The sequence below is a fragment of the Adiantum capillus-veneris genome, chromosome 18 (assembly GCF_014529385.1).
Source record: "Adiantum capillus-veneris isolate H3 chromosome 18, ASM1452938v2, whole genome shotgun sequence".
Taxonomy (NCBI): domain Eukaryota; kingdom Viridiplantae; phylum Streptophyta; class Polypodiopsida; order Polypodiales; family Pteridaceae; genus Adiantum; species Adiantum capillus-veneris.
The window spans coordinates 103,715,525-103,734,129 of NC_140948.1; the positions used below are offsets into that span (position 1 = coordinate 103,715,525).

Here is an 18,605-nt window from a genome sequence, read left to right on the forward strand (position 1 = left end):
CAATCATGCAATTTTACAATGCTACAAGCATAGAGTTCCACCTAAAGTAGGATTATTAGGAAAGCATTGGTGTGCTTGATAAATTTTCTTTACTGAGGTTTTCGAGGACGAAACCTCTTCTTTAAGGGGGGAGTAATCTCAGAACTAGGGCCCTAGCAATTATGATTACGAATCTATGGTAGCTAAGGAAATCCTAATTCCAAGAGGCACACTATGGATTCGTATGGGTAAGTATGGATGTGTTCATAATATAATGCGTCATGGGGGAAACTTGGTCCCGCTTGTAAGCCGAATACTTACACAACTAACATCCAATTGATCAATTAGAGCAACAAAAGCTGAATGTATATCATGTAAATCCAATTACAGAAACTTGGCGGAAGATGTGCAGCGAGCATACCTTCATGTGAAACTCCTATGAGGAGCAAGAGTACAATACAAAATTGATTGCGTGGGAGCAGGATCCATGGGATGGGCGACCGGACAGGTGTGAAAGACAGCAGTGCAGGGGCAGAAAAAATTGGGAAGACCGAGAAGAGTTTACTAAAAAATGCTGACGTAGGGCGTTTACTGAGGTCGTGAAATTCTCATTCTCTTTGCGATAACATTCCGGTGTGCAGCAGCACGAGGGGCGCCTAGCACAGGGTCGTGCCCTGTCTGTGCCCTACAAGAGAGCGCCACGTAGGATAGCGTCCCTGTTGCCTTCTCGACTGCCCTTCCTTCAAAAGAGGTTTGTCTGTTTTCCCATCCTGCGTGTTTTTGTCGTCGTATTCTCCATCTCTCTGGTCCCCGCCATAGCCCACTACAGACACGCTCTCAGCTCGAAACCACCGCTTCTTCCTCCCCCTGTCTCTCCCCCTTTCCCTTTCGCTTCCTCCCTTCCTCTTCTGCTGTTTCTCTCCGGCTATGGCTTCGGCCATACTGGCCGCCTATCGCGGTTGATCCTCTACAGCCGCCTGACCTGCAGGATCCATCTCTCATCACTCATAGTCACATCACAGTATACTCTCTCTCTCTCTCTCTCTCTCTCTCTCTCTCCCCGCCCCCCTCCCCACACACACACACACACACACACACACACACACCGGTCAATACTAATTCATGCTGCAATCTTCCTCACCAATCTTCAGTCACACCCCAATTCGCTTGTTTATATCAGCTGATATCTGCTAGTCTCTCTGAGTAGTAGCTCTTATGCTTTTACGCTTAAAAGAATGCATGGAGGCCTTGGTTGCAGTGATATCGTCCCTCCGCCGCTGCGAATGTTGGACGTCCCCGCAGCCTATCTTACCCATGCCGATGGCCAATTCTCAGATCAATACACCGCTCATGGCTTTCTTGCACCTTCAGGAAGGCTGCTAACTCTGGAGGAACGCTGTCTAGGGTTGGCAAAGCCTGAGGCAATTGACAGTAGTACGGGGGGTGATCAGCAATCCGCTGTGACTAACATGTCCAACATAACATCAGCGTCGGGCGAGGCGAGTGGATCGTCGGGAGAAAGGGATGCGAACATCAACGGCGTGGGCGGCGGCTCAGCACAGCAGCCAATCTCAAGTGCTGCAACTAGTGGGGGTGGTCTGAACAGCAATGGGCTGACAGTGGTAGTGAAGAGGAAGAGGAATCTGCCTGGGACACCAGGTAATTCTAAGTTACTATGATATAATTTTTGCCATTAGGGTATGTGTGCCTCAGTTGATACAGATTTGCTAATCAATTTCTGTGCATAGTGAGGGGGAAATTAGCTCTACTTTAGCAGGGGTTCTTGCATGTGGTCTTGACAGGGCTAACTGGTCATGATTCTATGGTGATGTGCAGATCCTGATGCGGAGGTGATCGCACTATCGCCGCGGACGCTGATGGCGACGAACCGGTTTGTGTGTGAGATCTGCAACAAGGGGTTTCAGAGGGACCAGAATTTGCAGCTGCACAGAAGGGGCCACAATCTGCCGTGGAAGCTGAAGCAGAGGAGCAGCAAGGAGATAAGGAAGAGGGTGTACATATGCCCGGAACCCAGCTGCGTGCACCATGACCCGGCGCGGGCGCTGGGGGACCTGACGGGCATCAAGAAACATTTCTGCCGCAAGCACGGCGAGAAGAAGTGGAAGTGCGACAAATGCTCCAAGCGCTATGCCGTCCAATCGGACTGGAAGGCCCACTCTAAGACTTGCGGCACCCGGGAATACCGCTGTGATTGCGGCACCCTCTTCTCCAGGTGACCCCTAATTCCCTCCCATGTTTATTGACGTCCTTTCATGTTTTGCCCTCGGCTAGTCCTCTTGCTCGACCCGGGTCTCTCTCCCTCTCTCTCCCTCTCTCTTTGCGTCGTTGCCACACATCGAGGCTTCAAGGCCTTGGCTCTCTCTCCCTCTCTCTCTCTCACATACCTTGACCGTGTAGTATTATTACCTGTGCGCTCCTAAATTTCTATTGTGGTGCATGCATGTCGAGCCCCCCTTCATCTGTGTATCCTCAAACATCGCATAAACACTGTTGATCAACAGTACTGCATCTCTCTCTCTCTCTCTCTCTCTTTCCTCGCATTTATATACCCATGCAATGGCTGTCGCACGTCAGCTCTCAAATGGTCCCCCTACTGCATACCACGTTCTCCTGCTTCATGATTAGCATGAGCACATCCTCATCTGCTGGAGCCTTTACTGCACTAAATGCACGAAGGCGATGTATTTTAGCTTGGATTTCATCATTCAAGGCACGTAGAGATTTCTCAGCAGCACGCCAATCTCGTGAAAAGAAGCTAGCGCTGCCTTTAGCCAGTGTTGGAATTTGGACGTCTTGCCTTTCCTTTACAAAAGCTGGTGTTTCCTTTTTTGCCGTCAAGTTGCATGCTGGTGTCATTGCGTGCAGAGAAGGAAGCTGATGATGTAGGTGTGTGTTTTTTCAGGAGGGATAGCTTTATTACGCACAGAGCGTTTTGCGATGCACTAGCGGAGGAGAGCGCCCGGGTGAACACCGGCGTGCAGGGGGCCATTGCCGGAATGATGGCTGGAGGAGTGCATTCACCCAACAGAGGCACGCTGTCGCGGCTGGCCGGTGGGTCGAGTGCCGGCCAGCTCCTGGCTGGAGTCAGTGGACTGGAAAATAGCAGCTTGCTATCGTCGAGCTCATCGCGGCCTCGGCTGTCGCTGTGGCTGGGCCCGAACGATCAGCCGAACGCGCTGGCCGGACATCACGAACATTTTTCTGTAGATCCGTTCGGCACCAGCGGCGCCTCTTCGTTATTTGCCGACCACTTGGAAGGCTCGACCAAGTCGCAGTCATATCATGCAGGCAGCCTGTTAGGGCACGTCTCCGACATCGCAGGACTATCAGCGCTTGCTGAGTTGGGCGGCGGCCATCAGATGGCCGGTCCAGCTAGTGTGAACTCCATGCATGCAGGCCTGCAGAGCGCTGCTTCTACCTCGGGACTTGCAGGCCTCCCCTCTGTGTCGTCTCTGCTTAGCCAAGCCCACGCCTCCTCCTCGGCGCAAACCTCTGCCACCGCCCTCCTCCAAAAGGCAGCTCAAATGGGCGCCACTGCAAGTAACCCCTCTCTGCTCAAAGGCTTCGGTTCTTCCCTCCTGCCCGTCAATAACACTTCCATCTCATGGCCGGCCACCTCTGGCTTCCTTCCATCGTTTCCCCTACACAATCAGAGCTCCGGACATGGCTTCCTCCAGCAGAAGCCCTCTGCTCTTGATGAACTCAGAAGTAGCCTTTCTGCCATCAATAGCACTGGGGAGGCACTCCAGAAGCTCAGCAGCAGCAGCAGCTTCATGGATGCTGTTGGAACAACAAGCATTCAAGAGCTCATATCCTCAATGGCACCGCCGGCATCTTCATATTCTGGCAGCACCAGCGGCAACAGCCAGTTCAACACATCCATGAGCCACTTGTTTGGCTTCAATTCTGCAATTTCCGAAAATCGAAGCTCGACTCCGCTTCTTACTCCGTCCGCAACATTGAGGGAGAATCAGTTCAACGTGAATTTGCATGGGCATCACCAGCAGCAGCAGCAACATCAACAACATCAGCAGAAGCAAGCAAAGCTTGCAATGTTAGGATTTGGCAGCAACACACCCAAAAGTGAAGATGGGATAACCAGAGATTTTCTAGGTGTGAGAGGGTTGAACACTGTGATTTCAGCTCAAGAGCATGGAACTGCAGCACGCCTTACCAAATCACTGTCACAGAGAGATGTAGCTTCAATGTATCCCCTTGGCATGGACCAATATAGCTCAAGTCCCCGGGACAGTGTCAGAACTTTAAATGAAATCCATTCCCAGTCTAGCCCGGGCCGATCATGGGCTGACAATTCTTGAATTGGCTTGTTCCAGCTGAATTTCAAGGGTTCATATTCGGGGTTACTCTTGCAAGCATTAATTGCACCGGCCATATTTGTGTGTCATGATATGAAGATGCAAGCATTTACTGTTGTGTCTGATAGTCAGCCACCCGAGGGGCTTATATCATTTACTTGCAGAATTCACAGTTGGCAATGTGCGATCCTCCAATTTCTTGCAGTGAAGGGCATATGGTCTATGCTTAGGTGATGCAAATGGTGATTCTTGACAGAGAGGAATGGCAATGATATGAATGCTCATGTCCAGAAATCTCCAGGGCAAATAGCAAAGAAATGGAGGAGTGAAATATAGTGTTATGGAGAGCCCAGCAGTCCCTGGCCTTGAAGCCTGTGGTCATTTCCACCAAAAGCATGACATGATGTTCAAGCTTCTCTGCATGCTGCTATTTTCTGCATAAAATAATGCACACAAGCTGGTCCTTTGATCTCTGAAAGCCGATGCTGCTGGAGGTAAACAACTCGAGAGCATCCGAAGGTCATGTCCGCGCCTTGGCAGATGGTTTGCCTCCTGTTTCTTCATCAAAGTTGCCATCCCCTGCTTCCACCTTGGAAGAAGAAAGATGGAAGGCGAGGATCCGCATGTGAGCAATTAATATAGGAGGCCATAATTGGCTGTACAGATTGTGAAAGACATATTTCATTTCAGTTTCCAGCTTGTGGCACTTTGATTCCTACAGCATTTAACTGTATAGTAGAGACATGGCTTTACTAATGATTACTGAGGAAGTAGTCATTCATCCTAATCCTCTCTACATGTTAGTTCATTGTATTGTATCTCTTCATGATTTATTAGATCTTGTAATATATAATTTGGCAATTCTTGCAACACCTGTGACTTCAAATTTCACTTTTATCATATTGTTCTCTCTTGTCCCAACTTCCAAGGATCGAAGCACCATTCGCAGATCCCGCACTGTGGTCTACAATGTGCACATCTCAATGTATAGGTGGCATAAGAGCACACAACAGAAGTTGTTTTCAAAATCTCTGTTTTTTTTGTTAAGCTCCCAGAGAAGTAGAAATGAAATACAGGAAAATGTTCTTCAAAGGAAAGGAAATTAGGGGGCAATATCTCTCAACAGTATGACGAGGCTTCGAGAGAATATGCGTCAGAGGATGCTAACATGCTTAACTGAGGACAGGCAATCGTTATGATCATTCTTCTTGAAGAGTACAATCTAGTGATGCTCTTAATAAACATTCTTCCATCCTCTATGCTAGCTAGCCTTGTTCTATTGAGAGAATGACCTAGTCTCTGGGATATTGAGCTCCAATTTCTTTCAAACCATATGGAGTCCTGCAAGAAAACAGCATGAGCTCTTGTAACGTTCTTGGGAAGGTGCCATTTTGCCTTCATCTAGAACCAGCAGCTCCAACATTATAAGCTCAGTAGGATCACTTCAATGGGACGGAGAAGGTCCCTTACCTGCAAATCCTTCAACCTTTGATTTTCATCTGGAAGTCCTTTATACTTCTGTTAATCAATACTGCCCAGTAATCCATTTAGCTGACATCTGAGTTGTCTCGTCACTATCTCACATGGGGCCAGCAACGGGGGTCTAGGGCCTAATCTGGAGGTGCGGACGCGGCTTTGATCTCAGCTGTCCAATTGTGCACTGAACTAGGGCTGAACTTGGGACAAAAATGATGCCCCGAGTTCACCCCTAGTTCACCGGCTTCATTGGGTGTGGGTCGAACTCAAGACCTCTTGGTTACCTATATGCCCTACCACCACGCTAGCGGTGTCGCTGTCCATGTTGGCATGGCACACGATCAAATTACCTTAGTTCACCCACCTCTAGTTCTCACTGGAAGATTTGACAACTGAGATTAAAGCCGCCTCGTCCCCCAAATTTGGGCCCTACATTCCCTGATCTGCACCATATGTCCGTGCCATATAGTGACGAGGGTTGCCATCCTCGGTATATCCAAAATACCCAGTCTAAGCAGGCACTTGTGGTCTCCATTGCGTCCCCAAAGAAATATTCTGGCTAGCCTTGTTGCTTTGTCCAAATGATAGAAAGCTAGCTTCGAGCAGGACAAGAAATACGCAAAAGAAGGTAACAAATAATGGTTAAATACAATGAATTAATCTATAAGAGGGTCAATTCTCCTAGCCAAGAAAAGGAAAAATATCTTAGGGGGTGCAGTATGTAACCATGTTAATGTACTGCATGAGTTCAATAGGAGAGGTTTTTTAATGCAAAAATTTTAGTTAAATTAACAGAGATACATTAACAAAAGGGTTTTTTATATTCCATTTTGAAAAAAGTTCCTAAAACAAGGGGTCATTTTTTTCAGTCAAACATGTTAAGAGAGGGGTTTTTTAATTGGGGCCGAAGGAGGGGGGCGGGGGGAATAGTGCATTCCCCGAGGAAAATATCTTATAGGAAGACATGTGTTGGGTCTCCAATTAGATAGATCTTCCTTGGAGCCTTTTTAGTGGTTAAGTTTTATGACTCCAATATTAACACTAGAAATATGGTAACAAGACACTTTTATGTCCTATTAAGTGAACATTTTGCTTGAATTATTTAAAGAGTATGAAAATGAATTTCTAAGTTCTATTTATCCACAAAGTTTCCTTATGAGCTATAAAAAAACTTGACATTTTTTTTGGAATATCAATCTCACCATTAACCTTACTCTTGCACAACATTTTTGAACCTAAACTGTGAAAAAATAGGTCCTGTTTTTTGTTTTTTCTCAAATTTTTGCAACTATACCACTCTAAACTTCATGTTTGTGAGGTCTAGATTGCTAGAGGATAAACCCTCATATTTCTCAACATGTTTTGATGCTTCTAGGAAAAAACTAAGTGTTAAAATTGAAAGTTATGAGACCAACTTTCAAGAATTGCATAATCCTGTTTTTTTGGCCAAAATTAGCACTTTTATGATTTTTTGGTGGCTTTCTTGATATCCAAATGCAATTTTGATTGTGTAAGTGACATGTATAACATAAAGCTAATCTTCCTTACTAATACACTATATAGCATAGTACATGATAATGGTTAACTTTTTTGATTGCTAAAGAATACGAGACATTATAGTGTATAGCAAGTATAGCTTTCTCAATATTGCTAGTTTCTTAGGCCAATTGTGTGTATTTTGTAGGTAGTAACTATATCTAATCATAAACTACAAATTTGGCTAAATATTGAGTAGTTTCTATGGGGTTCTAGAGGTCATAATGCTAAACCCAGTTTTGTCATGTTCACTGTATTTAGCACTTCATCATTGTCCCCAAGGTTCGACTTAATAAGAGATCCATTATTCTATTGACATGCTCCATGGCTCCTTTTAATCCAAAGGCCCAAAGGGAACTAAGAAAACATGTATATAGTATCAATATTGAGCGTGACTATAGAAACTTTGATGATAGGTTTGCAGAATGGCAAAAATGCAACTTTTTTGTACCTATTTTTCACTACAAGAGGCTATTCATATTAGCGACGCTAATTTTTTTTTTCTTAGCGTCGCTATGAGCGTCGTAAATTTGCGACACTCATAGCGACGCCGGTTGGGTTAAAAAAAATAACAGAGAGCGCCCAAAAACTCAGATCTCAGATCTGAGTTTTTCGGCGCCCTCAAGCAAGGAGTAGGTAACGCTCTCCCTCTCTCTCTCTCTCTCTCTCTCTCTCTCTTTCTTCTCCACACACACACACAGACACACACACACAAGGAGAGGAAGGAGAGCCAGGTATGCTCCTTCCCTCTCCTCACTCTCATGTTCCCTTCCCCTCTTTTTCTCTCCCTCTCTCTCTCTCTCTCTCTCTCACACACACACACACACACACACACACACACACACACACACATAGTGTTTTTGAGAGAGAGAGAGAGAGAGAGAGAGAGAGAGAGAGAGAGAGAGAGAGAGAGAGAGAGAGAAAGAGTACAAACATAAACAAAAACGCACACACACATACATAAACAAAGAATGCACACACACATTGAGAGAGAAAAAGAGAGAGAGAGCATGCATAAACAAAAAACCCACACATTGAGAGAGGAAAAGAGAGAGAGAATATGCATAAACAAAAAAACGCACACATTGAGAGAGGAAAAGAGAGAGAAAACATGCATAAACAAAAAAACGCACACACATTGAGAGAGAAAGAGAGAGAAACTAATTTAACGTCGTAGGAAACTAATTAAAATTAAAAGACCTAAACATCTAGCCGACGAGGAGTTGAACTCAAGACCTATTATTCAAGAGGGAAATGGCATAACCAATCTATCATACTTGGCATGGGTGATAGAAAGGTTATACCATTTATCTCTTTTTATTGGCACACACATCCACACATGTGCATACACACAAGAAGAAGAGAGTTATAACGTCGTAGGAAACTATCCTAAAAGACGTTAAAGATTAGGTTAGATGTAGACTTACGTTAAATTAGATTTAGGTTTATTTTTAGTTAGATTTACGTTTATTTACGCTAGATTTAGATTTACGTTATATTAGATTAGATTTAGGTCTCCATAGACTGCGATGCCTGCATGAAGCGGGTGAAGAAAGCCCTCAATGGAATATAGGGTATTGCTGCCTTCACTCATGGTGGGCTCTGTCGATCCAAAAGTATTGGTGAAATGTCTTCAGAAGATAGGGAAGAAGGTGGATCTTCAGGGCGGCAAGAGTCACTACATCCCCGACAATGACCATCTAGACAACCTCTAGTCATTCAACAACAACTTCAAAGTTAGTAACAAGAGCAAGAACGGTCCAAAGGCTAGGGCCAATTGCTGTCGTCAGATGTGGATGGAGATGAGGCAGCGTCACCGCCGGAAGTTAACTCTCACATCTTTAGTGATGAGAATGCCAACTCTTGCCGAGTTATGTGAAAAATTATGTGTTAAATCAGTTTTAAGGTTCTTATAATCCCTGTTAGTTTAGTTCTTTGTTTTTAATATAACATAATTTACGTTAGATTTAGATTTATGTTATATTAGATTAGAATTAGGTTTATTTAGGTTTACCCACACACACACACACACACACACACACACACACACACACACACACAAGAAGAAGAGAGTTTTAACGTCGTAGGAAACTATCCCAAAATACGTTAAAGATTAGGTTAGATGTAGACTTACATTAAATTAGATTTAGGTTTTTTTTTAGTTAGATTTACGTTTATTTAGATTGACGCTTATTTACGTTAGATCGAGTCCACGCAAGAATTACTTACGGTTTAGGGTTTAGAGTTAGACGAACAGTGAAAAGATCTACTGTGAAAAGATAAGATGCTGTGAAGTGCTACAGCTAGAGAAGAGGCAAAGGGGTTTTGTCATAGAGGTAGCCCCTCGTAGTGCAAGGACGTATGAAGGCTACCATGTGCCAATCACAACGGCATCAATGGAGGAGATCAGAGAAGATGCTCAATCAGAAGCCACTGCGGTGGTGCCAGACGAGCATCAAGATGCTACTACTCTATATGGGGTGCATGCAGAGGAGCTACAAAATGAAACAGAGGATATGTGTTTAAACGGAGAGCTCTATATAGATGTAGGAAGTTATGTTGAGTTATGCGAGGATGAGAGAGAGATCTCTTAAAGCCACAAATATTGTATTTGAACAATTTTGCTCCGTGTTGTAAAAGCTCTGGCTCTCTAAGTACCTTCCATGGTGTATAACGCTCTTTTCTACTCGCGCTCACATCTTTTGATTGAAAATTCTGAGTTTTTGACTTGCCTCTTCTATCACTCAATTCATTGCGTCATTGTATTTATATGCGTCATTACGTCATTGTATTTAATGGTCTTTGCGTCATTGTCTACTCTATTCATTCAATATTAAGTTTAAATATTCGTGTGTTTAATGCAGGTATGGATGATGAGGAGTTTCTTTCTTCTGTGTCACCGTAGCAGAGACAGTGGTACGTGGAGCGTCATCGCTCTGGCGCATCATCGCGCGTTTCTACACCATCCGCATCTCCCTCTCTTTCGGAGCATTCGGCGCGCTCCGAAGCTTCGGTGTCGACGAGACGATCTTCACACTCGTATAGACACCGGCGCTCTAGTGGTGGCGGTGGCGGTTGTTGTGGGGATTCCGCCGCCGATGCCTCCACACCGCCTCGTGTTCGACGAGGCTCTTTACCCTCCCCTTCTTTGCCCGCCCCCACACTAGCCACAGCATTGCCATCTACGACAGGTTTCGCGCGGCTGACTGTTCCTAGCAGCTACACACCTCTACCTACTCCGCCAGGAGCCACCCCACTCGACACTCCTCGCTTCGGGGCCCAGACACCAGTGGAGACACCTGACGTCCGTACCCCCATCGACACGCCGCTAGAGACCCCTGCCGGGACACCCAGGTTCACGCGTCACCGGCCAGAGGGCTTGCCTTACTCCGTCGACTTCAGCGGCGGTATCATCATGGATGATGACAGCAAGAAGGTGATCTCGCGCATGCGTGGTCTTTGCTCTCAGCTGTTTAGACACTACATACTAAACAAATGGAGTGAAGTACCAAGTGATTTAAAAGCCAGAGTCATCAGCATACTTCATGATGAGTTTCCCGTTCCAACATGGGATCAGCGCTTCAATGAAGACCTGATGAAGATTCGAATGCGCGAATACTGCAAACACAAGCGTTCCGAAGTGCAAAAAGAAATGAAGCATGGGTGGAACAGGCCAGATTGGCTGGCCAAAGAAGATTGGAAGAATGCGAAGAAAGACGCGCGCGAGAATCCCGACAAGTGGAAGCAACAAAAGGATGCAGCGAGAGCGTGAGTAGAGGCAGGGAGCTCGCACCACTTGGGGAGCGGTGGATGGGCATCATTTGAGGCCGATTTTGTAAGTGTTTTCGCATTGCTCTTTATGTTCGATAGTTTAGGGTTTATGAGTTTTTTAATTCTAACATAATGAAATCTTTGTATGTTTTGACAGTGGTCGATGACAGGACGTGATCCCACACCGTACGAGCGCGAGTATGCAGGCAGGAAGGGCTTAAACGCCCTAATGGACATTCTCAGTTCTCGCGGCGGCATGATTAGTATTAGGGTTTACTATTTTCTATTTTTTGTATTGTTTTATAAATGTCGTTATATGTTTGTACTTACTGAAAGCTGTCTTATTGTCTTTTTTTGCAGAATCCGACAAATACGCCGCTTGGACACGATGAGACGTCTGACTAGACGACGTCAGTTTAGCCGTAGCTAGATAGCATTAGTTTAGGGTTTCTCATAGCTTATGTATCATGAGACGGATTTTATACGTCTTTTTGAACCATGTATATTATTACATTTGTCACCGCAGTTCATTTTGCCAATCAATTCTTTATGCCTATGATGTTGTACAATTGTCATTATTACATTTGCCAGTCAATTCATTTTGCCTATGATGTGTACAATTGTCAATTTTACGCTTGTCAATTTTGCAAACAATGCGTCTTGTGGGTGACTATTTTGGGTCTATTATCTACCCTTGCACTTTTTTTAAAAAGTGAATCAAGTACAATATGGTTGATGGGTGGCAGGGCATTCAATGCCCTGTCACCAAAAAAAATTTCTCTCGAGCGTCGCTATAACCGTCGCTATTTATGGCTCTGTAGCGTCGCTATGACCGTCGCTATGAGAGTCTCTATATAGCGACGCCTATAGCGACGCATATAGCGACGCATATAGCGACGGTTTTAGCGACGCCGGGGGTTATAAAAACCCAGTGTATTTCCGTCGCTAACAGCGTCACAAGAGCACACAACCTCTTGTAGTGTTTTTTGGCCAAAAAAAGAATAGTAAGGCAAAAGCAACATATGTTTTGATCACCAACCCATTGAAGTTAACGGAGCATTTTATCTCATGTCCTACAAAAATCCCCTCTATATATGCAATCAACCGTAAGAAATGGTTGTTTTGGGCAAAATGCACTGGTCCATCAACTTTGGAGGCTTGTTGTGACCAAGAGATGAGGAATTTTACAAGTTTCTCAAATTTTCTATATGTAGTAGTCCTTGAACTATAAGATCATGAAAGGATTTTTCAAAATAAGTAGATCTACTATGGTTTTGGAAAATTTTTCCAAAACCCTGAAAGGAAACTTTCATGTCTTGTTAGGTTACCAGACTAGTGTTAAATGTTGGAGAAAAGAGAGAGAAAAAAGCTACTAGACCCTTGCACAACTTTCAAAATGTAACAGTGGGGGAAGTGCGAGGGATCAAATACTATGAAAAATCCCATGCAGGTTGCACCTACAGGGAAAGAAAAGGCTCCGATTTTGTAGGAGCCAGCTTAAAAAATATTGAGGGATTCAAGATTTTTGAATCTCTATTTTTTTTGTTAATCTCCGAGAGAAGTAGAAATGAAATACAGGAAAATGTTCTTCAAAGGAAAGGAAATTAGGGGGAAATATCTCTCAACAGTATGATGAGGCTTCGAGAGAATATGCATCAGAGGATGCTAATATGGTTAACTGAGGACAGACAATCCACGATCATTCTTCTTGAAGAGTACAATCTTCCATCCTTTATGCTAGTTAGCCTTTGATTCCTTCATCTGGAAGTCCTTTATACTTCTTTTAATCAATAATGCCCAGTAATCTATTTAGTTGACATCTGAGTTGTCTTGTCACTATGTCACATGGGGCCCAGCCAGAAGGAATCTAGGGCCTAGATCTGGAGGTGCGGGGTGGCTTTGATTTCAGTTGTTCGATTGTCCAGTGAACTAGGGGTTGAACTTGGGACAAATTGGACTGAGTTCACCCCTAGTTCACCCACCTCGTGGGGTGTGGGTCGAACTCAAGACCTCTCGGTTACTTATATGCCCTTCCACCACGCTAGCGCGTGTCGCTGTCCATGTTGGCATGGCACATGATCCAATCCTAGTTTACCCACACCCTTAGTTCACCCCTAGTTCACTGGATGATTCGACTGCTGAGATTAAAATCGCCTCACCCCCCAAATTTGGGCCCTACATCCCCCCTGAGCCATATGTGCGTGCCATATAGTGAGAGGGTTTCCATCCTCGGTATATCCAAAATGCCCAGTCTACCCACGCACTTGTGGTCTCCATTGCCTCCCCAAAGAAATATTATGGCTAGCCTTGGTGCTTTGTCTAAATGATAGAAAGCTGGCTTCGAGCAGGACAAGAAATACATAAAAGAAGGTAACAAATAATGATTAAATACAATGAACTAATCCCCGATGGGCGGTTGAATAGTGCATTCCCTGAGGAAAATATCTTATAGGAAGACATGTGACGGGTCTCCAATTGGACAAATCCTCCTTGCATTCTTTTTTTTGGTTAAGTTTTATGACTTCAATATTAATGTTGGAGAAAAGAGAGAGAAAAAAGCTCCTAGACCCTTGCAAAACTTTCAAAATGTAAGGACCGAGTCGCACCATGTAACAGTGGGGGGAGTTTGAGGGAATGGTATGAAAAATCACATGCAGGTCGCACCTACAGGGAAAGAAAAGGCTTTGATTTTGTAGGAGCCATTGTTGGTAATCTTGCGGGATTCAATTCGTTGTTAAAGTCCTTGAAACCAGGATAACTCTATGGCGCCGTCATAAGTCTAGCTTAATACTTGCAAAATTCAAAGGGACAACAACACTACAAGAGTGCTTCTCTTTTCCTGCAGCACGACACGGAGAGTCCTAAAATTGGCGAGTGATTTTCCTCACTCGCCCTATTGATCTTGAGTGTGACTCGGCTCTAAGGAGCTGAAAATTCTGGATAATAAATAAAACATCATAAGGTAAGCCATCCAAGCTTGGAGTTTTTCCAAACTTGAGGTTACCAGTGGCCAGTTTTCTAACCTCCCCTTCTAGAATGGACCCATCAAGAAGTCTCACCAAATATGGTGACACATTTTTTTTCCCGGTTGAGAGCTCTCTTTACTTTGGCCTAGGTGATTTCCACACTCCTTTTTTTATTTGGGGAACGGGAGGGGGGGAGAACATTAGTAAAAAAAATCTTGGGTTGTAATAAAATAGAAGTAATACCCTTTCTATTTATGTCTTCAACATAGGGATATCCGGATATCATCGTTACCATTTTTTTTCCTTGAGAAGGCAAACATTTCTTGATTAGCTAGAGCTAGGCTCTCTTAGAGACTTGATTATTGGATAGACACAAACCATCGTGTAGTTAAGGTTCTTCTAACTGATTGATAGATAAAAACAACCACAAAAGGTTGTTTTAAGAAAGTGATTAAGTTGTTTATTTAGCAAAGTTTTAATTTGATGGTCAAAACGGCTCAAAATATAGCTATTGAGACTAGTTTGAAGAGTAATCAATCCATTGAAGGCATATCTACATTCATACCAATCAAGTTTCGTGACTTTCTTTGTTTTCGTGTCAAGTTTCCTTCAATGTTTGTGAACTTCCAATCACGTTTGCAAAAAACATATGTTTTGAACCTTCAAAAGACTATGTCGTAGATGTTCTCTATGCCTTACCCTTCTTTCTGAAAGATTTCTCTTGTTTCTTAGAGCTTTACCATTCTTATTCAGAGCTTCATTACTCTGTTTCTATTGTCTCCAAAGATAAAACCATTTATCTCCTACAATGAGTGCTTCAAATAACACCTCTAGCAATACATTTCACAGGAATATCGTGCTTAATGTGGAGTATGCAACTATAAGTGTAAACCAAAGGTCTCTTAAAGATGAAGAAAATAAAAAAGAATTTGCAATCAAGTAAAGAAACATATTGATTCATGGAGAGATAGAAATATTTTCCTACAGACCCATTGACTATAAGGCACTATGAAAATATCAAAACGTTTACTGTGACCTTTTATCACATTTTGTAGAGAGAGAGAGAGAGAGAGAGAGAGAGAGAGAGAGAGAGAGTCCAAAATGGGTTGGCCAAAGAAGAGAGAGGGGGCGGGAAGGCATTTTTTTGTATTTCAAATATTACCATGGACATGCCCGCCCATATTACTGCGTACATTACTACAATTATATTCGCCACTTTCATTGCCGCGCTTATTATCTATTCCCTCTTTAGTAATTAAACATTCAAATTTTGGTGTTTCCCTCTGTTTTGCTTGTGGATAAAAATTAAAGAACAATATTTAAAATTTTAAAAAAAAGGAAAAAATGATATTAAAACATGGAATAATGGCTATGGGGGACAGATGAATGGACGACACGATGATTTTTTTTCATAACTTAAAGTATACAAAATGTTTATAAATCATCTTCCAAAAGATCTCTACAAAAAGGTCATCCGATTCTAAGGCCATGGCTCCTAAATCAAGAAAAAGAGAAATAGAATTGTCATTTGTAGATGTGTTGGCTTTATCATCTTCGAATTCGTCATCCGCCATCTCATCAACATTTCATGGAAATCATCCTCACTCACTACAAGAGGCTATTCATATTAGCGACGCTCACACAGCGACGCTCAAAAAAAATATTCCCGGCGTCGCTATGAGCGTCGCTAATATGAACCGAGCGCGCCCAAAAACTCAGATCTCAGATCTGAGTTTTTCGGCGCCCTCAAGCAAGGAGCAGGTAACGCTCTCCCTCACTCTCTCGCTCTCTCTCTCTCTCTCTCTCTCTCTCTTTCTTCTCCACACACACACACACACACACACACACACACACACACACACACACACACACGAGGAGAGGAAGGAGAGCCAGGTATGCTCCTTCCCTCTCCTCATTCTCATGTTCCCTTCCCCTCTTTCTCTCTCCCTCTCTCTCTCTCTCTCACACACACACATACACACACACACGTAGTGTTTTTGAGAGAGAGAGAGAGAGAGAGAGAGAGAGAGTACAAACAAAAACAAAAACGCACACATACATACATAAACAAAGAATGCACACACACATTGAGAGAGAAAAAGAGAGAGAGAGCATGCATAAACAAAAAACGCACGCATTGAGAGAGGAAAAGAGAGAGAGAATATGCATAAACAAAAAACGCACACATTGAGAGAGGAAAAGAGAGAGAAAACATGCATACGATCCAAAAAAACGCACACACATTGAGAGAGAAAGAGAGAGAAACTAATTTAACGTCGTAGGAAACTAATTAAAATTAAAAAACCTAAAGATCTAGCCGACGAGGAGTTGAACTCAAGACCTATTATTCAAGAGGGAAATGGCATAATCAATCTATCATACTTGGCATGGGTGATAGAAAGGTTATACCATTTATCTCTTTTTATTGGCACACACATCCACACACGCGCACACACACAAGAAGAAGAGAGTTATAACGTCGTAGGAAACTATCTTAAAAGACGTTAAAGATTAGGTTATAATATGTAGACTTACATTAAATTAGATTTAGGTTTATTTTTAACTAGATTTACGTTTAGTTACGCTAGATTTAGATTTACGTTATATTAGATTAGATTTAGGTCTCTATAGACTGCGATGCCTGCATGAAGCGGGTGAAGAAAGCCCTCAATGGAATATAGGGTATTGCTGCCTTCACTCATGGTGGGCTCCGTCGATCCAAAAGTACTGGTGAAATGTCTTCAGAAGATAGGGAAGAAGGTGGATCTTCAGGGCGGCAAGAGTCACTACATCCCCGACACAATGACCATCTAGACAACCTCTAGTCATTCAACAGCAACTTCAAAGTTAGTAACAAGAGCAAGAACGGTCCAAAGGCTAGGGCCAATTGCTGTCGTCATATGTGGATGGAGATGAGGCAGCGTCACCGCCGGAAGTTAACTCTCACATCTTTAGTGATGAGAATGCCAACTCTTGCCGAGTTATGTGAAAAATTATGTGTTAAATCAGTTTTAAGGTTCTTATAATCCCTGTTAGTTTAGTTCTTTGTTTTTAATATAACATAATTTACGTTAGATTTAGATTTATGTTATATTAGATTAGACTTAGGTTTATTTAGGTTTACCCACACACACACACACACACACACACACACACACACACAAGAAGAAGAGAGTTTTAACGTCGTAGGAAACTATCCCAAAAGACGTTAAAGATTAGGTTAGATGTAGACTTACGTTAAATTAGATTTAGGTTTATTTTTAGTTAGATTTACGCTTATTTACGTTAGATCGAGTCCACGCAAGAATTACTTACGGTTTAGGGTTTAGAGTTAGACGAACAGTGAAAAGATCTACTGTGAAAAGATGTTAAGATGCTGTGAAGTGCTACAGCTAGAGAAGAGGCAAAGGGGTTTTGTCCACTACATGCAGTATCATGTAGACGTGGGTGTGTAGATTTCTTGTACCCACAAATATAGGTATTGACCAATAAAGACGAGATTATAACCCGGTGGTTCTGATCTCCGTGCACCTCTAGACCGAGGTGTGCGGGGATTGGACATGACTAGAGAATGTGTGGTAAAGAGAGAGAGAGAGAGAGAGAGAGAGAGAGAGAGAGAGAGAGAGAGAGAGAGAGAGAGATAAGACGAAGAATGCCAATAGAATATTAAATTTGTTGTCCAGGTTATAAGTTTTTTATCCTCATTATGAGTAGCGACGAGGATGTGGGACCGTCCAACCGAAACACCTATCTCTCAACGAGGGTCTTATGTCCTTGTAATCAATGCAAGCATGTTGTGCGACGGACAAGACGTGTTTCTTTGCAGCACGTTCGCGAATTTGGCGAGTTCGATCCATCTATTATAGATCGAGTTGTTGCCAATTATAACTCGTCGGACTCTGACGCTGGCCAAGAAGCAGCAATCTTGCAACCCAATAGACGTGTTCGCAGGCGCTTTGGTCAAGCAGCATATGTGAGGCCACAAGATGTAGCCTCTGACAGCTCGGGGGATGATCATACAGAGCACATTCCCAACGAGGCAATGTTTGAGCCCGAGATTGATGAAATGATCGAGACGATCATGGATTCAGAAAGGCTTATCTATGATGATATGAAAAGTGAAGCCGATACGCCATTGTATAATGGAGCACGAATGTCTAGATTGAAAGCACTCCTGGTTCTTCTCAACATGCAGGCAAAGTTTGGATGGAGTGACACTAGCGTCACAGCGCTTTTCAGGTGATCTATTACAATTAGTTTACTTTAATAAAACTCTAAATGTATAATGATCTAATAGATTTTTACACGACTGTATCATATTTTTATGCTGTGTAGATTGCTGAAAGAGCACATACTACCAGCTGACAATGTGATGCCAGATTCCCGAGATGAAGCAAGAAAGATTTTGCGAAACTTGGGGATGGATTACAATTCTATCCACGCTTGTCCTAATGACTGCATTCTTTTCAGAGGGGAATACATAGACATGGAGAAGTGTCCGAAATGTGATTCCGAAAGATATCGAGTAGATCTCCACGGG

At 43.3% G+C, this 18,605-nt stretch overlaps 1 protein-coding gene across 1 annotated transcript; it reads left to right on the forward strand.

Moving 5' to 3' along the window:
- Positions 1-759: 759 nt before the first annotated feature.
- Positions 760-5,186, forward strand: LOC147436120 (uncharacterized). The gene is made up of 3 exons (XM_086489018.1): positions 760-1,638; positions 1,816-2,212; positions 2,903-5,186. The coding sequence occupies exons 1-3, from the start codon at positions 1,215-1,217 to the stop codon at positions 4,317-4,319; spliced, it is 2,238 nt and encodes a 745-aa protein (XP_086345144.1). The 5' UTR covers positions 760-1,214; the 3' UTR covers positions 4,320-5,186.
- The last annotated feature ends 13,419 nt before the right edge of the window (positions 5,187-18,605 follow it).